Genomic DNA, 18138 nt, shown 5'->3' on the forward strand with positions numbered 1-18138 from the left:
CCAAAAACAAATGAGAAGTCAAGTGAGAAGTCCCTGACTGAGAAGGAAAAGAACACTCCTCACATGCCCTCGCACACCAGAGCCTAGGGGGGCCCAGGCTATTAGATTTTGTATACTCCAGCCCTGTGGGGCAGTGACAGGGGGGCTAGAGTGCCAGTGCAGACTCCCCAGTGTGGGGGAATCCCTGAGGTTTGGAGACTGAATCAAGCCCCCAAGCTTGAGGTTCTTCACTCCTGGTTTACAGGGATGCCATAATAGCGAGCCCGTTATATTTCAAAATAATGGGTGTGCTCAAAAGACACTAGCTATTCCTTTTGAGAATATCGATATACCTTTATTGATTTAATCTTATATCAGCTTTTCCATTATTTTGCCTAGGATTGATGTCAGTCAAGTAATCCCATTTGCTCTGTTTTGATTATTGGCACATTAGCACTCTTCTAGTCATAGGTATGGAAGTGCTACAACACCTGTAGATATAAGGCATCTCAGCTCCATGCCCTTAGTACCCAAAGTTGTTGCTGCTGTGCTCCTGCAGCCTGGGGGCTCTACTACTGGCCCCCTGCTTGGTTCCAATCAGCACTGCCACTGGCCCTCCACTTGACCCTGCTGCTGGACCCCAGACCTTCATGTCCCACTAGGCTGACAGACCCCCATGCACCACTCAGCCCTGGGGTCCTAGGTGGCTGCCGCTTCCATGTCTGGGGGCTCCACCTTTGGGTCCTGCATGCGGGGTCCTGGCTGTTGGCCTCAGCTCTCATGGGCTATATCTATACTAGCAGGTTCTTGCGCAATAACATCTTGCACAAGAACACATCCATACTGCCATGTGCTTTTGCACAAGAGCATCCATGACAGTGCAGACACTCTCTTGTGCAAGCAAGCTCGGATGGCCATTTTAGCCATAGGGGTTTCTTGTGCAAGAAATCCCTGCCACGTGTTCACACTGCCCTCTTGCACAAGAGAGCTTATACTTGTTAGAAAAGAGCATAGCTCTTGTGCAAGAAGCCCTCTCTTACCATGCTTTACTGTAAATCTTCTTGCGCAAGAGTGGGTGGGCAGTGTGGACGCTCTGTGAAAGAACAGCTGTTCTTGTGCAAGAACCCACCAGTGTAGACATAGCCATGGTAGGTGAGGGGCATAGACACCAGTAAGATGTGTGTGAAGCTCAGTACCCCACTCCAAAGACTGTTCCAGTGTCACTGCTTCCAGTCTTCTTGAATTTCACCAGTATTCCAAGATTTATTAAAAATTAACAACAGTGGGCTAGAGATCTCCTCAGACAGCTATTTTAGGACTATTATGTGAAAGGTATGTAAAATACTAGGCTAGGTATGTAAAATTTCAATTATTTGGCTAATCAAATAGTGGATACAATTTGCTGTTGCTACACTTCAAAGGAGAAAGCACTGCCATGGAGCATGGGGCCAGGGTCCTGTGCTCCCCCCAGTATTTGAAAGCGGCAGTGCTTCATGGAGCTTGGGATCAGCTTGGGACTGCCCTGCTGATCCTGGGCTCCACACGGTGCTGCCACTTTGAAATGCCATGTGCAGCCTGGATCAGCTGGGTACTCCCAGTTGGCCCCAGGCTGCACGCAGCATTTCAAAGTGGCAGTGCCACATGGAGCCTGGGATCTGGCTCCAGGTGGCGTTGCTGCTTTGAAGCACCCCTTTCTCTTCGCTCCTCTCCCCCCCCGCCTCTTTCTGATAGAAGCAGCAAGCAGGGGTGGGGATGAGGGGGGAAGTGACTAGTCATTCACATCCCTAATCTGGGCTTGCTGATTTTAAAAATGTGTATCCATGGTAGGTATTGTTTAACATCCTTCTTACCTTACTAAAGGATAGGAAAGTAATTCATTATCCTCATGAGATATAAATACATCATCCGATTTACTTTCAAATACACAACAGAAATATTTATTGAACAATTCTGCCTTTTCTGCATCATCAACATTTTTTTACTATCCACACCTAGTAATGGGCCTATGGCAGTGTAAAGGTTTCTTTTGTTCCTAATACAGTTAAACTCCTTATTGTCCTTATCCCTGCCAGCCATGGGTTTTTCCTAGATGTCTTCAGCTTCCCTTTTCAATTTTCTGCACTTTATGACTTCTTATTAATATTACAATCTGTTTCCTCTTTTTTCCATGTTACAAATTACTTTATTATTTCTAATTGTTACTTTCTCTTTGCTGCTGAGATACAATATGCTTTTAACCATCTTTATTGTGGAATTGTGACTCTTGGCCATTTAATAAACTCGTTTAAAAATTGTCTTTCAGACATTTCTACCTACATTTTTTCCTCCCTGTTATGTTCACTCATAATTTTCCTCAGCTTTGGAAATTAATTCTTTTGAAGCAGCAAGTACCTATATTACCAGTTGGAAATTACTCTGTTTGCCTAATTAAGTGTACTCAGATCATGATCACTGCTCCCTAAGCAATCACTTGCTGCCAGTCCTCAGATTAATTCCACATAGTGAGGTCCAAAATAGTTATCTTGTGGTGTATACCTTTCATTTTAGAACATTATCAATAATTTAAAAACTTTAATGACATTTTATTATTGGCTACACAGAAGTTAGCCACTCCCTCCTCCCAAGCAACAAGAATTGTGGGATTCACATTTGGAGATCTAAAGAGCTTCTGAAAAATCTCCACCAAAGTTTAATTCGTCCTGAATTTTAGTGAAAAAAAAATCAGCTGGCAAGGGATTTACCAGTCTGGATACCATTCCTGCTCCTTACTATTGAAGTTCTAATAAACTGTTCCCCAGACATAGCTTGTTTTTTTTTTTTTTTTTTTTTGGAAAGGAGGCAACTTTTATGGAATTAAAAGGATAAGTTTAGGTCTTAGAGCTGAGAATTCACATGTAAGGAAGAATGGGATCAGTGGCCTGAAAGGAACTAGAGTAATGAGGTCAAATACAATTCACTCAGTGAGGGCCTTAAAATAGTCTTAATGGCTGGACAGAGTATGCCATGGCTTTTTTTAGTCTGCTGTCCCCTGAACATATTGGAATTTATCTCATTCCACTACAGCTTCATGCAGTAGTAGTGGCTTCATCTTTCCAGAAAGTCACAAGAGGGAATCACTGCCCAATGCCACATTACCACCTAATCTTCACTCATTTAAAAGAAAAATCATTTTTTGTATCAATGCTTAAAGCATTTTAAAAAGTTGCTATTATGAGACAAGATTTTGCTTGGAGCATGTGTGCATATTAGACACCCCACACCTTCCTCCAATTTTTTTTTTTTTGTAATCTCCTTGATGCACACTGTCACAGTTAGGGATAATACCCTAATTGCCAGATTCCCAATTTTCCACCCGATCTTGTGCCGGTTATTTATATCCACAAAGTCTGATTCTTTTGTCACATATCATGCCATGATTTAAGTGGAGTAACTCCATCCCTCTCATAGTGCAGCTCGCTGCAGCAGCTGACCCTATAGAGGCCAACTTACCCAAGCCTCTTTATATTTTCCTTTCTTCCTACAAACGTAGTGGTTATTGCCTTCATTTCAAAGAGGGAGCACGGCTCCTTTTGTCAAATTATTTAGGTGGCTCGAGAACCACACACAACACAACCCACACAAAACAACCCTCCCTCCACCCCTTAGGGGGGAAGGGATTGTGCAGCAGCCCGTCCCTGAGGCCGTTCCAACTCTCCAGGAGGCAGCTCCTCTCCCCGGGGATTAATTTAAAGCCCATTTCCAGGGAGGAAATTGCAGTCTCACTCCGTTTGTTTTCGAACTTCAATGGTCCCCCCCACCCCCCAAATGTGCTCAGCCACGGAGCTGCAAGGCCAAGGCCGGGCATGGAAACGAGCGAGGGCGCGGGAGAGGGACCCCACCAAAGCCTGGCAATTCAGTCACGCGTCTGGCGGGGGACCCCCGCCCCGCAAAGCACTGGAGGCGGGACGCGAACGGCCCCGGGCGGTCGCACCACGCGGGTTGCCCCCAGGGGAGCCTGCCCCGCTGCTGCCTACGTGCCCCGCAGCTCCGCGGGGGCGGGCTGGGCGCCAGCCGAGCCGCAGTTCTTAATAAGGGGCCGCGCGGCGGCGGCGGCGGCTGAGGGGCGGCGGCAGCTGCTGCCGGAGGGGCAGGGCAGGGCTCCGGGCGCTGGGCGGAGACTGCGCGTCGCTCTCCTCGCTCCCCGCCACCTGCGGCCATTTGCCAAGGGCGGGCTCCGGCGAGACACACCTGAGCGGCCGCCGCCTGGACAGCGCCTGGGTCGCGCTCAGCACGGGCGGCTCCATGACCAGCAGCGCCGACCGCGGAGGCGAGATGGAGGGTAAAGGCGGCCCGGGCAGCGCCTTGGTTCTGTCTCTGCCCTTCTGCGGGAGCGGGGGGCGGCGGGTCCTGGCTGGTGGGCTCCGCTCGCTGCCCGCCCCTCGCCCCTCTTCCGCTCCGGTCCTCGGCTCTGCAGGGCCGGCTCTCCCGGGGTGGGAAACCTGGGGGAGGAGGGAGGGAGGGATATTTGCGGGGGGGGCTGGTGGTCTCGGGTTTGCTGCTTGCTCTGCGGACGGCTTCTTGGGGGGCTTGCCTCTGCTTTCAGCGGCCTTGGCCTGCCCTAAGTGCTGGGCTTGCTGACCCGTGGGGCTTGCTCTGGAGTGTCTGAATGAAACACTAGTGCAGAGGTGGCACTGGGCTCAGTTTGTAAGGAGAGAGGTGAGTGGGGGTGGGAGGTGAAGAAACTTTTTTTTTTTTAATCTTTCATAACTGATGCACAAGCGGAGAGGTGCCCCTGCTGGGGCTCTGAACTGCCCAGTCCAGAGGCTAGAGGCTCAGCTCTCCCAGAAATTAATCTCTTGGTGACCCAGGAAGAGAGGCTGAGGGAAAGGTTATTGAAAGGTTCTGCAGGGGTATGGGCCAGTGTTCCCTGTAAGGTGAGCACTTGGGCAGCCACCCAGGAGAGACTCAAATGCCCCAGGGCTGATTAGCAGAGCGCTCACAGCTGGCAGCATGTGCGTCTGGTGGTGGTGCCCACTCACATATGCTTTGGTGCACATAACAAAATGTATTCTGCACATGGATGGAAAAAATATTAGAAGACTGGACTCATGGCCCCTGTTGCCTCTGTCTCTGCACCATGAAACTTAACATGTAGGTCAACAACATCTAGTAACAACACATCCTACTCACTGTCCTGTGTCTGCCCAGCCCCTTCCAGAGTTTGCAGGCATCCCTCCCCTCCTCAACTATTCTCTCTGTCAGTTTAGCAAGTGTTTAAAACAAAACCAAGGAAAGGGGCAACGTAATTGGGATGCACAGTCCCCATGTGCCATTGAAGTGCTTGGGACTTGATCGTCTCAGCTAGCAAGACATTGGGGCACTATCGGTCACTTTTTTTTTCTGAGGGGGAAATATGACCCTCCTGTAATTGCCATTTCCTTGATAGGCATATTGGAGGCTGCAGAGTCCACATCCCCTCTCCCCCCCCCCCCCCGCCTTTCCTACTCCTCGCCCTCTCCCACCTGCTCTCCTCACTCATACATGGGGCTCTCCAGGCTGGATGGGGCTGCAACTGAGCCCCTGATCTAAAAGATGCTCCCCTGCCACACCTCAGCAGATGGTCTGCAAAGCAGGTAGTGGGAAACACTGGGACTCCAGCTGCAGGGAAGGAGAAGCAGCCCCATGTAGCAGGGGGAGTTCAGCCTGCAGCCAGCTGCTGTACTGCTTCCTTCCAGTGTGGTGAGTGCTGTGTCTCAGGGAGCTGCTGCCTCCTTGCTGCTGGGCATCCCAGTGAGAGGTGTCCTGTATCCCTAGCCTCTTGCATAACCTTTCATTAAGGATTCCACAGGTAATGTCATGTGATGAAACCTCCAGGAATTGGCAACCCTACTTAGTGCACCTGCTTCTGAGTGTAAGTGCACCTTTCCCTGCCTGCTTACACAAAGTTATCATCTGTGTTTGGAACTGGAGGGGGGGGGGCAGTATCTGGAGTGAAGGTGCCTTTCACCCACCCTTTGCAATCCCAAACTGGTAGAGTTCTGAGGAATTTCTTTGGGATAATGGTGCAGAAGATGGTTTGCTGGTCTCCTTGATGTATTCCTCCTAAAGCAGAAACTTTCATATCAATTTATGGAGCAATATTCCCAAAACCCTTCGAGATGCTGTAGTATTTCAGCCACATACTATAGAATAGTGTAATACTTTATTGTTAAAAGAAGTACTTTAAAGACCAATACTGACACCTTCCACCCACCCTTTGCTCTGGTGAGAACAAGAAATCTAATGATGCTCTTTGAAGCAAGCATCTTAGGGAAAAAAATGCATCTATTTTATAAATGCATTAATTACACCAGAAAGTTATTACAATAGCACACTGAGCATAAAAGGAAGAAAGCTGTTAAATGCACAGGTGAAGGACTAAAATGTTTAAAATATAAGCTTTTAGACATTAAGTATGTGAAAGACCTATTTTTCATATAACTATGATGCTGTTAATGAGATATGAAAGGAGAACTGTCAAGGTCATGTAGTTTGATGCATTTATATATTTAGGATATTTGTTATACTGTTAACGTGCAAAAATTAGCAATGTGCAACTTACTGGTTTCTTACCTGGAAAAAACTATTCATCATCATCCTCTCTTTTTTCCAGTGCTGAGATTGGGTAGGGTCCAGGTTATGAACAGACTCCATTACCATCTGTTTTGAACTGTTGTGGGGGCTGCCTGGATAGTTTTGAATACCATGTTCTACTGCTGTCTTCTTGAACACCTAGCAACATAGCCAAAAGATTGTAGTCGATGCCTTTTGATGACTGTAATCATGTACTGTACTTTCACTCTTCTATGGATGTAATTTCTTAGGCCATCTAGCTATATAGCATCTTTGATACAGTGCAGACACTTCATTTTAAATGTTTTCAGCTTTTGCTCCAGATGCTTTTGTCAATACCTGTTTCTCACAACCATAAAGTAATGTGGGTACAATGACCATTATGCGTAATCTGTTCTATATGTTGTGCACACTGATTTTAGTTTTGAAACTTTTTTATTCAGATGCTTGAATGAACTGCTCACCATAGCTGTCTGCTTGTTCATGTCTTCTTCATAGCAGTTGTCATGTGTTACGATGGGGGAACCCATGTAGCAGAAGCTATCTCCTTGTTTGAGTCTACAACATTAATTATTACTCTAGCCTGTTTCTTGATTTTTGACATCACTATTCATTTGGGGTTTTTTGTTCATTCATTTTTAATCCCTATTGGCCCCGATTCTATTCTGTTCTATTCAGAGAGCTATGTTTGCAAGAAATCAGATAATGTAGAATAAATTGGTTGTACACTGTGTACATTCTTTATTAAAACTGTAACAGAATAAAAAAAGGGGGGGGGCTATTGCTAGTCTGAATTTAAAAAAATATGCTTTGGGATGAGCATTCCATCTCCCTCCCATAAGATCAAGAAGAATATTCTAGATCACTGGTTTTCAATTTTTTCCATCTCATGACCCTGTTGTAACAGAAAAAAGATTTGGGAGCCCCCTTACTTCTAGTCATAAAGGAAGGGTGGCTGGAACCCTAGAGGCTTGGTTGTAGCCCCCAAATTGAGTTTTTGTCCTAGATTCCCGCTTCCCGGGAGCCCAACTTTTTTACATTGTTTTGGGTTTAAATCTTGAGTATTTTATTTGTGGGGGAAAAACTGTAAACCATCAATAAAATACACTTTTAAATGAAAACTCTGGATTCTTATTATTTAAGAATCTTTTTCTGTTTGTCATAAATGGAATAATCTTTATAAAGTAACATTATATTTCTGGTATATTGTAAAATATACTTAGGCGTACATTGTGTCTCAAGACATCTCTGTGTGAGAACCACATGAGACTGAGCATCCTTGAAAATTACTGATCTCAAATAGTTAATGTTCTTTTTCTGAGACAAAACTGAAAGTAAACTTATGGTGTCCACTCATGTGTGTCAGACTTGCTCAGCTAGAGGGTCTTGTGCTCCCTTCTGCTGTGACGTAATGTTTAAAGGTGATGGGTAACTGTTAATAGTGAGAGGAGGAGGAAACAATTTAAAGGTTCTAGTAGTATACAGTGGGGTTCAGGACAGGTCCTCAAGAGACAAAGGAGTTTTGATTTCTGAGAAACTTTTGAAGTTATGTTATATGATACTATATAATAGTAGATGAAGACTCCTGTAAAAGCAAGAAGTTTTTACATGTGAAGAAGCTCTGGATTGCACTGATGTGTTATCAGTCCTTTTGTTATGATGATTTATAACTCTTATGTCAGGGATCAGTTCTAATTTAACCTTATAAAATTATTTTCTCCTCTCCACTTGATTCAGTTATCTTTTCTGGGTTACAAGGAGACATTGGGTCTCTTGGGCATCACAAGCATCATTTGGATAGTCAGGTCAGGAGAATGGATCGTCTTCTGTTCTTGAGGTGGGTTCTCCCCTGACTCTCTGGTCTCCTGTAACACATGAGTTTTGGGAGCTGTTCTTGGGTTAATCAGTGGGACTGACAGCCTTGCTGGGCCCTTGGGCAAGGTGTGTGTTAGGGAGGTTAGATTAATTGGCTCATCGAATAGTCGATGCAATTTGCATCAACTATTCCATTAGTCAATAAGGGCTCCTCCTCCCCACAATCCGCTGCGGGGAGCATGGGGCCAGCGGCGGACTCAAGTAGTCTCCTGTTCCTCGTGGCATTTCAAAGCGGCAGTTCCGCATGGAGCCCAGGTCAGAGTCCTCAGCTGACCCCGGGCTCCAAGCAGTGTTGCCGCTTTGAAACGCTGCCTGCAGCCCACCCCCGTCCAACCCTCACAGCCACACAGAACAGTGCTCCGGCGTTCTTGCAGCAATTTTATAGGGGCTTGGAGTTCCGATGGCTACCGCAGTAGCCGTGGCTGGGAGTTACAGGGATGGGGCAATTGCCTCTTTAACTCCCCCTATCAGCAGGCCTGGGGTTAATGCATGGGTAGTTCTAGAGGGTGGGGAAAAGGCTCCATGTCCCCACTCACAATACTCCTAGTGAGGTATATGCAGAAATGAGTGGGAGGAGAGGTGGAGAGCAGTGATTATAGGGCTCCCACACGTACAGCAGTAGCATGGCTCTCATTCCACACTACTGTAGGGGTAAGAAAAGTGTAAAGAATTGCAGGGGTGACACTCGTTCATCCCTGGTACATAACTAGAGCTTTCGCAGCAGCTACTCCAGTCACAGCAACAGTGGAAGCATTCAGAAGGGGCCGAAAATGTTAACAAGAAGAGCCAGCATTGAGATTTTTTGGGACAGGTTGTGAAACAGGTTCAAACTACCTTCTGGCAGTTGGAGTCCATTTTTTTTCTCTGTAAATTAGACCCTATTATGAGTAGGCCCAACTTAATGATTGTAGGGAGGATCAGCAAGATGATTCCTTGGGATACAACCCTAATTGAGCTAACACACATGTAGGTAAAAACTGTGTGCACACATCAGCTATCTTTTTCCAGCCTACCTTGTGCAGGAAAAGCCCCAGAAATGTACATATTTTTTAAGAGCATGAAAGCTGAGATCCTCCTTGGTGGACTCTAAAGGCTGAGAATATTCATTGAGAAGATTCTCATATATATCCCCCTTGCCCCATCAAATAGAGCAGAAGAGAATTAAAAAAAGCACTGAATAGGGAGCACAGCTTATGTAACAAACTCCCTTTTCTTTCTGAACTTCTGGCTGAATAGTGCATGTTTGGGGAGCTACACCATCTCAGCTGCTGCTGGCAGAATGGAGATGGGAGCCAGAGAGCATCTATTTAATGCAGGATGAATCCACCTGACATTGTGTAATGTACAGCCTAGCAAATGCAGCAGAAGTTAAGCCTGTCTGGTAGTTTGACAGGAATAAGGATTGCAGGGTAAAACTCTTTGTATCTTAAAGTCTCATTTGACAAGAAAGACATGACCTCAAATGTTAATCTCAATTATAAGAAAGGAAACAGGTTTGCAAGAAATCAAGATGGCACAGAATAAAGCTGTTATACAGAAGAATGTTCATATTATATTAAAGTTATAAAGCTTTTTCTAGACATTTAGAGACTGTTGAATAAGATGTAACTTGACATTTGAGAAGCATGATAGATAATGTCTCTTATTTGATTAAGATATCTTGTCAATTATGTAGCTAGAAATTGTCCAATTATAATGCATTGGGAATCTTATTGCACATTAACTCTGTTCTTATTGCTTATTTGACAATTTATATTTCATATGCCTGAGTTTCTTCCTGCTTAATGTAAGCTGTCTTCTTATTTGACGAGCATTTAGACTTTCGTCAATAGTGACAGTATGTTTAAACATGAAGCATGGAAAAATTGAAATATATAGATTTTTATTTCTGCATTCCTTTTAAAGACTCAAACTTAGGACAGTACCTTTTCAACATTTATCTAAAATATACACACAACATTTTTTTGCTTACAACTTTGCAATAACAGAAAAAGTTAACTTTCTGGCAACTTTAAAAAAAAGTCATTTGTAGTCACATATCACAGAAGTTGTTGGAGGCAATTGCTTGTAAAGCATCAGAATTGGTGATATAAGAATTGCCTGGAGACAATCAAGTTGCACCAATATTTCTGTATTTTTTTTTTTTTACCTCTGCACCCAGATATCTCTTATTCGCAATAATGGGGTTTATGTGCATACAAGGAGGGATTTTTATGTCTATACACTAATGCAAGGAGAATGGGGAATAAACAGGAAGAATTGGAAGTATTAGTACATAAGCTAAATTATGACTTAATTAAATGGGATCCCACAGGCAGGTGACTATTCCAGCTGTGCAATGGGCTGCTCCAGCCAAGTCAGGCCCACTCTGGGCAGGGGCTGCTTGGCTGAGCCAGGCAGGCTGGGGCTGCTGTGGGCAGAGGTTGCTCTGCCTGGGCCCACTGTACCCCAGATGAGAAGCAAACTGCTCTAGCTGGGTGAGGCCCACCATGCTGTGGGCACAGAGCTGATCCAGTCTGGCTGGGCTGGAGTGCCTCTTGCCCACGTAGCCAGCAGGCTGCTTCAGCCCGGCCAGGCTGCCAGTTAACTAGTAAGCATCACCTGGTGAGGGTGATACTTACCAGTTAACCAGTGACATCCCTAATTGGTGTGTCAGAGATTTGGGACAAGTCTCATTACTGGAATATTGGTATAGAAAGGTGCAGCTTTTTCGGGAAGAACAGGCAAGATAAAAAGGTTGGAGCTGTTGGATTATGCATCAAGATCATACACGCTTGTTATCAGATCCAGTAGGAGGTGAGAAGCAGACCAGATAAAAGTCTCTGCATAAGGATAAAAGGAAGAGAAAAATAAGGATGACATCATGGACCACTACATTCTGAAGATGAGGCAGATAAGGCATTTCTGGAACAAATAGTACAAATATTCAAAGCACAGGTTCTGCTAAGAGTGGGCGACTTTAGCTACCCAGACAGATGCTGGAAAAGTAATATGGCATAACAACATTTCCAATAAGTTTGTGGAATATATTGGAGACAACTTTCTGTTTCAGAAGGTGGAAGTAACCAGAGTGACAGACATTTTAGACTTGATTCTGAACAGAATAGAGGAATTGGTAGTGAATGTGAAGGTGGAAGGCAGTTGAAGTGAACGTGATATAAAATTTTAGGTTTTGTGATTCTAAAGAATCAAAGGGGTCTAATTCTGCTTTGAATGCACATGCATCACTGAGTTAAGTGCATGGGTGAAGAGAGGAATACAGTTCAAACTGTATGAGATCGAAAAAAACAAGAAGTAAATAGATACTTAAAGACAGAGATGATTTTAGAATTCCAGCATTTAAAAATATGCTTTTAGGAAATCTTTTTTAGTAGGAATCCAGCTTAAATTTAAAGTAGGCACCTTTTAAGATAGATTGATGTTTTCCAGAAAAAATGTTTTAGATTATTATTATGAAAAAAATATAAAATGTGGGCAAGCAACAGTAAAATGATTTATGAAAAAAATCAAAGGAGCATTAAGTTTATTTTGAAAACTATCAAAATTACTAGGTTGGTAGTCCTTGCTGAGCAAAAATATACTTGTTCATTGTGGTAGCAATAACTCTACAGAGGGATTACCTGAGTGCTAGTCTGTTAATGACTCGGCTAGCTCAGAATATCTGTTTGCCCTAGGTTTGTGTGCTCTACCCTTTATCTTAGTAGCCCAATCTTATGCAAAACTGGGGTTCCTCATAGGCATGATCCCCTTTACTGTAAAATGGCAGGGTCTTCTTGAAGGCTGCTGCATGCTTACTAGGCATGACAGTATCAAGCAGGACATTTTAAAAATGAAATAAAAACAACCACCCAAAATAACCAAAAGCAAAGTAGCAGGGTTCTTGAGTAGATGTTAATATTTAAGATTGACATTTTGATGTCCCAGCCAAGTAACTGAAAGAATGATTCATGCTGTAATGTTTCCAATTAGGAAAAGAGGCTGAAGAAAATTGGAATTAATCTTAATATGAAGCTAAGACATGGCAGATGCAGAGTATGAAATAGAAATCCTAACTCCTTGACCTCCTTGGGATGTAGCCTGCTTGTATTTCTAACTTTTATGATCTGCAAATGGTTTAATGAGGGTATCGAACATGGAATGGTTCTTATTTAAATTAAAATTGTCACATTAATAACAAAGCATATATTTACATAAATTTACAACATATGAGTCAAAGAAAAGTATTGCATATGCTATTTTCAGGTCTGTAACGTGCAATTCCATGCATTTAGGTATTTTTTTTGTCATTTAAAAACATATTTAAACACCAATCTTTGCACATTCAGTTGAGGAAGCACTCATTTAGTCATGAATCAATACAAGTTAAAATGTAGAAGTATATAATTAAAAAAAGGAAACCAAATGTACCAAATTTCTTCTCTAATGGTTATTTTTTATGAATTCAGTTGCAGCCAAAATAGCCATCTTTTGTTTCTTAACTGTTCTATTTAATTCATACTGTACATTTTTACAACATTTCTGCTTCAACAAAGCACATATAAACAGGGGTGCTCTTTGTCCTTATGCTAACTACATTCAGTACATTATCTGCACAAAACTGCTGTTACTTATTTTTTTATGTCAGCTCTACCACAGATTTTCTCTCTGAGCTAGGGCAAATCACTTAATCTCTCCACTTAAATACCCCACCATCATAATAATATATTAGATCCTTTTTACCTTTACCTGTAATATCTACATGGATCGTAGGTCCCTTACTGCGTATATGGGTAGTACCCAATCCACCATGGCCTCAGATCTCAGTTGTGGCCACTACATGCAAATAATCATAGTGTAGCTGTTCCTATTTCTGGAAATGAGAAGAGATTCACAGAGAGGCAGTGTCACACAAGCAAATCAGTGGCAGTTGCAGGATTAGAATTCACAACTTCACTATTCCAGTCTCACTACAGACTTTTGTTAAATAAGGCTTTTGGCAGATCTAAGGGAATCCCTATTTCCATGCACCATTAATAACACTGTTGGTCTGACAAAGCAGGGCACAATCATGGGTTGGGAGTGGAAGCCCAGTTGGCTGGGTGCCCAGTTCAGAAGGCATCATCGTGCCAACAGCAGTGCAGAAGTAAGTTTGATAATGCCATAGCCATATTACACTTACTTTTGTACTGCTTTCTGCAGAGCTGGGCCCTTAGGGTGCGCTCACACAGCACCCTAAATTCGAAATAAGATATGCAATTTGCGCCACGCAAAATGCATATCTTATTTCGATTTTATTTCGAAATAGCTTATTTTGAAATTTGGCGTGTCTACACTGTGTCAGATTTCGAAATAACATGCTATTTCGGGCCATCCCTTATTCCTTGTGGACCAAGGTTTACCGGGATGGCGAAATAGCATGTCCATTATTTCGAAAAATGTTTTGAAATAACGGGCAGCTTGTGTAGATGCAGGGGAGCTCTTTCGGTATCCCGAAATAGCCTTGCAGTGTATCCTAAGTCAGCAGCAGTACAGAAGTAAGGGTAACACAGGTATAGTATTACTGCACTTCTACACTGCTGCTGGTAGGGGATACCTTCAGAGTTGGGCACCTGACCAGCATTACAAACACTGCTCTCCAGTTGCCCAGCTCTGATGGCATGCAGAAATAAGGGTGGCAATACTTTGACCCTCCTAAAATAGCCTCCTGATTTCCCTGCAAGTCACCTTTTGGTCTCCCCTGTGAAATCTGTGTAGTATAGGATGAAAACACAAAAAGCCAGATTTCGCAGACCGTGACATGTTTTGCATGGCTGTGAATTTGGTAGGGCTCTAACCATAAGGTTGACCTTTGCATTCTTAAAATTCTGAGACTGCTGTGTGCAGTCTCTGGATATAAGTTAGAGCATTCCAAAGAGAAGCATTCTGTCCATGCCCCCTTTCTTCAGGCCATTGCCAGTACATTAGCTGCGGGGATGAGATGTGATACTGGAGCCACAGTCCAAACTCTACAACACTTAAGGATTCTCTTTGCACTTGGGTGATCCACCCAGGCCACCAAGGCAGTTATATCACATCATTCTGGCCACATAACATTGCCATTTTAAGCATCATATGAAGAATTCTAACAAACCATCTGTTGTCTTTAGCTGTTCCTTAGTAGCAGGCCTGAGAAAAGGGTTTACTGCAAAACTATCAATATATTTTGTCATATAACCAGATCAGCTTTATTTTAATCATGTATGTTTACAAAGCAATTATTATTTAAAAAAAAATCTAAATCGTGACTGAATTCCCTGGCATATACAACACTGGTTGCAGCGCATAGCACAGCACAGATTAGGTTTTAATATAATGTGCGCAGCATGACGATAGCAAACCATTGTACCCTGTGGGTTGGACAGTTTAAAATTGAATTTCTCTATTTGTTTTTAATTCACTTGATACAAAAGATGCAGATATCTTTGGAGGGAGTAGCAACTAGAATTCAATACATGAAAGAATTTTTACAAATTTGAGTGGTTGCATTCATGGTTTAAAATTAAAATCTATGTAGGATGAATGCAGATGAAATTATTGAAACAAATTTGTTACAATCTGTGAGTTACTCTGTGAGTCAAATCCCACTCGCTTTACTCACTTTATCAACAGGACTATTTCCTAAGAAAACTGAGCAGGATTTAGTGCTTTGTATTCAGACACAAGCTGTGTCCCTTACAGTGCAACCTCTCACCCATCCCCCTCTGCTTCTGTGCCTCCTGTAAGTAGTAAATCTCCCCATGACATTTCATTCTACTCAGATGAATGCTGTTAGAATGTGCCAAGCACAAGTCTCCAGTTTCGCTTAGCAGAGTGTGAGCGTTGCAGCAAAGGTTTTTCTATTTTATGCAAACACAGAATCACATATTTAGCTGTCAGTATGGCTTGCACAGAAAAAGGTGGTAACAAAGTATTTTGTTTGCGTTTGTGTGTGGTGTTTCAACTTCAGGCACTCAAATGTTATGTTTTCTTTTGAAGAAAATAATATTGATCATAACAGTGGAATGCAGCTTTGAAAATATTAAGCTTTTGAGCTAGAATATTGTACTCTCAGAATGAAATGTCAGAATTGTGCTTGATCCTGCTGCCACTGAAGTCAATGACTAAACCCCTACTTGACTTGGATGAGAGCAGGATCAGGCCCTCCGTGTGTCACAGGCCATCTTGAGCAGCCAGTAATCCTTAATCTCAGATTTACAGCACTTCTATTCGCTAATGTTTTAGCGGTGCTTCTAGCCTTGAGCCACTTGCCTGAAATTACACTTGCTGTTGATGCACTTTCTGTATTTGCCTTCTCTCTCATGCTGCCTAGAATGCTCCTTCCATATTTTTAAATGCAAAACAATGAAGTTTGTCACTATCACAGCATTGTAGTTCATAGGTCTGTTAGGGATGTTAAAATGTGTTTATTTTTGTAAATTTGTAACTGCTGAAATTTTCAACGGTTACACGTTTATATATGGGGCAAGAGGGGGGGGGGAAAGGGGGAGCATCAGCTCCTGCCTCCTCCCTGGCCCCCCTGCCTCTGTGGGAGGCAGCAGCATGGTGGGGGGAAGAGCACGTAACTGTGTACATGGGTACATGTTCACATCCCTAATGCCTATTACACAAGACGCACACATTGGAAGATGCTATCTTCCCATTTGGGCTACTTGTGACACACACAGGGCTCTCTTAGACCCACTGTGTGTGTTTTTAAAACCTTCATTTGTTTAGAAGGAGTTTTGAAAGCCCATTAGAAATAGATAATAAAGTAATGCTATTTTGGCCATGATGATTGGAATAGCCCCTAAAAGGAAAAGTAGCATTAAAATCTTTGGGTCTTCATACAGATTAAAATGACATTGTTGGCTCTGAGGCTTGGAAAAAGGGCATTAAAAGCATACAATTTAAACCATCTATCATGTTACTTAAAAGTGAAAGCTAGAGGTTATTGCAAGTCCAGTATTGCCAAGAGTGAACATTAAAAAAACAACAACTTGGGTGCCCCAAAGTCATAAGTTTTTCTGATTAAAAATGGTGAGATTTAAAAAAACCCTCTATTTTGGGACTTTCTTTGCTTCTTTTCTTTTGAACTTTAAAGGTACATTCTGGTCATGTTTTTAAGCTTTGCTCTGCAACCATGAGGGATACAATTTACTGTAAAAAATATTAAAAATTCAAATTTCAGATTCTTACAAGTGCTAGCTGGTGCTTGAAGTAAAACATCAAATATCGCAAGACTTGCTATAAAATTATAAGAGTCACAACACTTTAGATCCATATCTTGGTCTGCAAAACTCAAACCCACCCATTGCAGAAAATGTGTATATATTTAGGGCCAACTTCTGATTTTGGATGCAAAAATTTGTGGTTCCTATTAATTTCCATTGATGCCGCATCCATATGGTATTTTCCATATATAGAATAGAAAGATAGAAAGTATGGCAAAAGACCACCGTGGCTTAACCAGGAGATCTTGCATGATCTAAAAATAAAAAAGGAGTCATATGAAAAGTGGAAACTAGGTCAAATGATAAAGGACGAATATAAGAAAACAGCACAGGTATGCGGGGTAAGATTAAAAAGGCAAAGACACAAAACGAGCTCAGTCTAGCTAGAGATGTAAAGGGTAACAAGAAGATATTCTATACATATATTAGAACCAAGAGGAAGACTAGGGACAGGGTAGGCCCATTGCTCAATGAGGAGGGAGAAGCGATAACAGGAAACTTGGAAATGGCAGAGGTACTTAATGATTTCTTTGTTTCAGTCGTCACTAAGAAGTTTGATGATGAAGGGATGACTAAGATAGTGAATGCTAGTGTATATGGGGTAGGTTTTAGAAGTTAAATAAAAAAAAAGTTAAAAATTACTTAGAAAAGTTACATATCTGCAAGTCACCAGAGCCTGATGAAATGCATCCTGGAATACTCAAGTAGCTGATAGAGGAGATATCTGAGCCGTTAGCTATCATCTTTGGAAAAATCATGGCAGAAGACTGGAAAAGGGCAAATATAGTGCCCATCTATAAAAAGGGAAATAAGAACAACCCAGGAAACTACAGACCAGTCAGTTTAACTTCTGTGCCAGGAAAGATAATGGAGCAATTAATTAACGAATCTGTCTGCAAATATCTGGAAGAAAGTAAAGTGATAGGTAACACCCAGCATGGATTTGTAAAGAACAAATCATGTCATACCAATATGATAACTTTCTTTGATAGGATAACAAGTTTTGTGGATTAGGAAGAAGCAGTTGACTGGTAAATCTAGACTTTAGTGAGGCATTTGATATGGCCTCTCATGACCTTCTTATCAATAAACTAGGCAAATACAATGTAGATGGGACTACTATAAGGTGGGCGAATAACTGGGTGGATAACCATTCTCAGAGAGTAGTTATTAACAGTTCATTGTTATGCTGGAAGGGCATAACAAGTGGGGTTCTGCAGGGGTCTGTTTTGGACCAGTTCTGTTCAATATCTTCATCAATGATTTAGATGGTGGCATAGAAAGTATGCTTATTAAGTTTGGAAATGATACCAAACTGGGCGGGGTTGTAAGTGCTTTGGAGGATAGGGTCATAATTCAAAATGATCGGAACAAACTGGAGATCTCTTCCATATGTGGAAGAGGGCTGTGTTCTGAAAAGTGAAGACACTATATTTTGCCTGTCTCTGACTACATTCTCCCCCAT

At 42.6% G+C, this 18138-nt stretch overlaps 1 protein-coding gene across 2 annotated transcripts in view; it reads left to right on the plus strand.

Moving 5' to 3' along the window:
• Nucleotides 1-4081: 4081 nt before the first annotated feature.
• The window catches only part of GADL1 (GAD like acidic amino acid decarboxylase 1), a 104360-nt gene continuing 90303 nt past the window's right edge, over nucleotides 4082-18138 (plus strand). The window contains exon 1 of one of the 2 annotated variants that reach the window (XM_025190298.3): nucleotides 4082-4297. In XM_025190298.3, coding sequence (XP_025046083.3) covers nucleotides 4261-4297 — 37 coding nt within the window. In that variant the 5' untranslated portion in view covers nucleotides 4082-4260. The remainder of the gene's footprint in view (nucleotides 4298-18138) is intronic. The other variant, XM_006134301.5, reaches the window with a different exon arrangement.

The sequence above is a fragment of the Pelodiscus sinensis genome, chromosome 2, assembly GCF_052426305.1.
Source record: "Pelodiscus sinensis isolate ZL-2025 chromosome 2, ASM5242630v1, whole genome shotgun sequence".
Taxonomy (NCBI): domain Eukaryota; kingdom Metazoa; phylum Chordata; order Testudines; family Trionychidae; genus Pelodiscus; species Pelodiscus sinensis.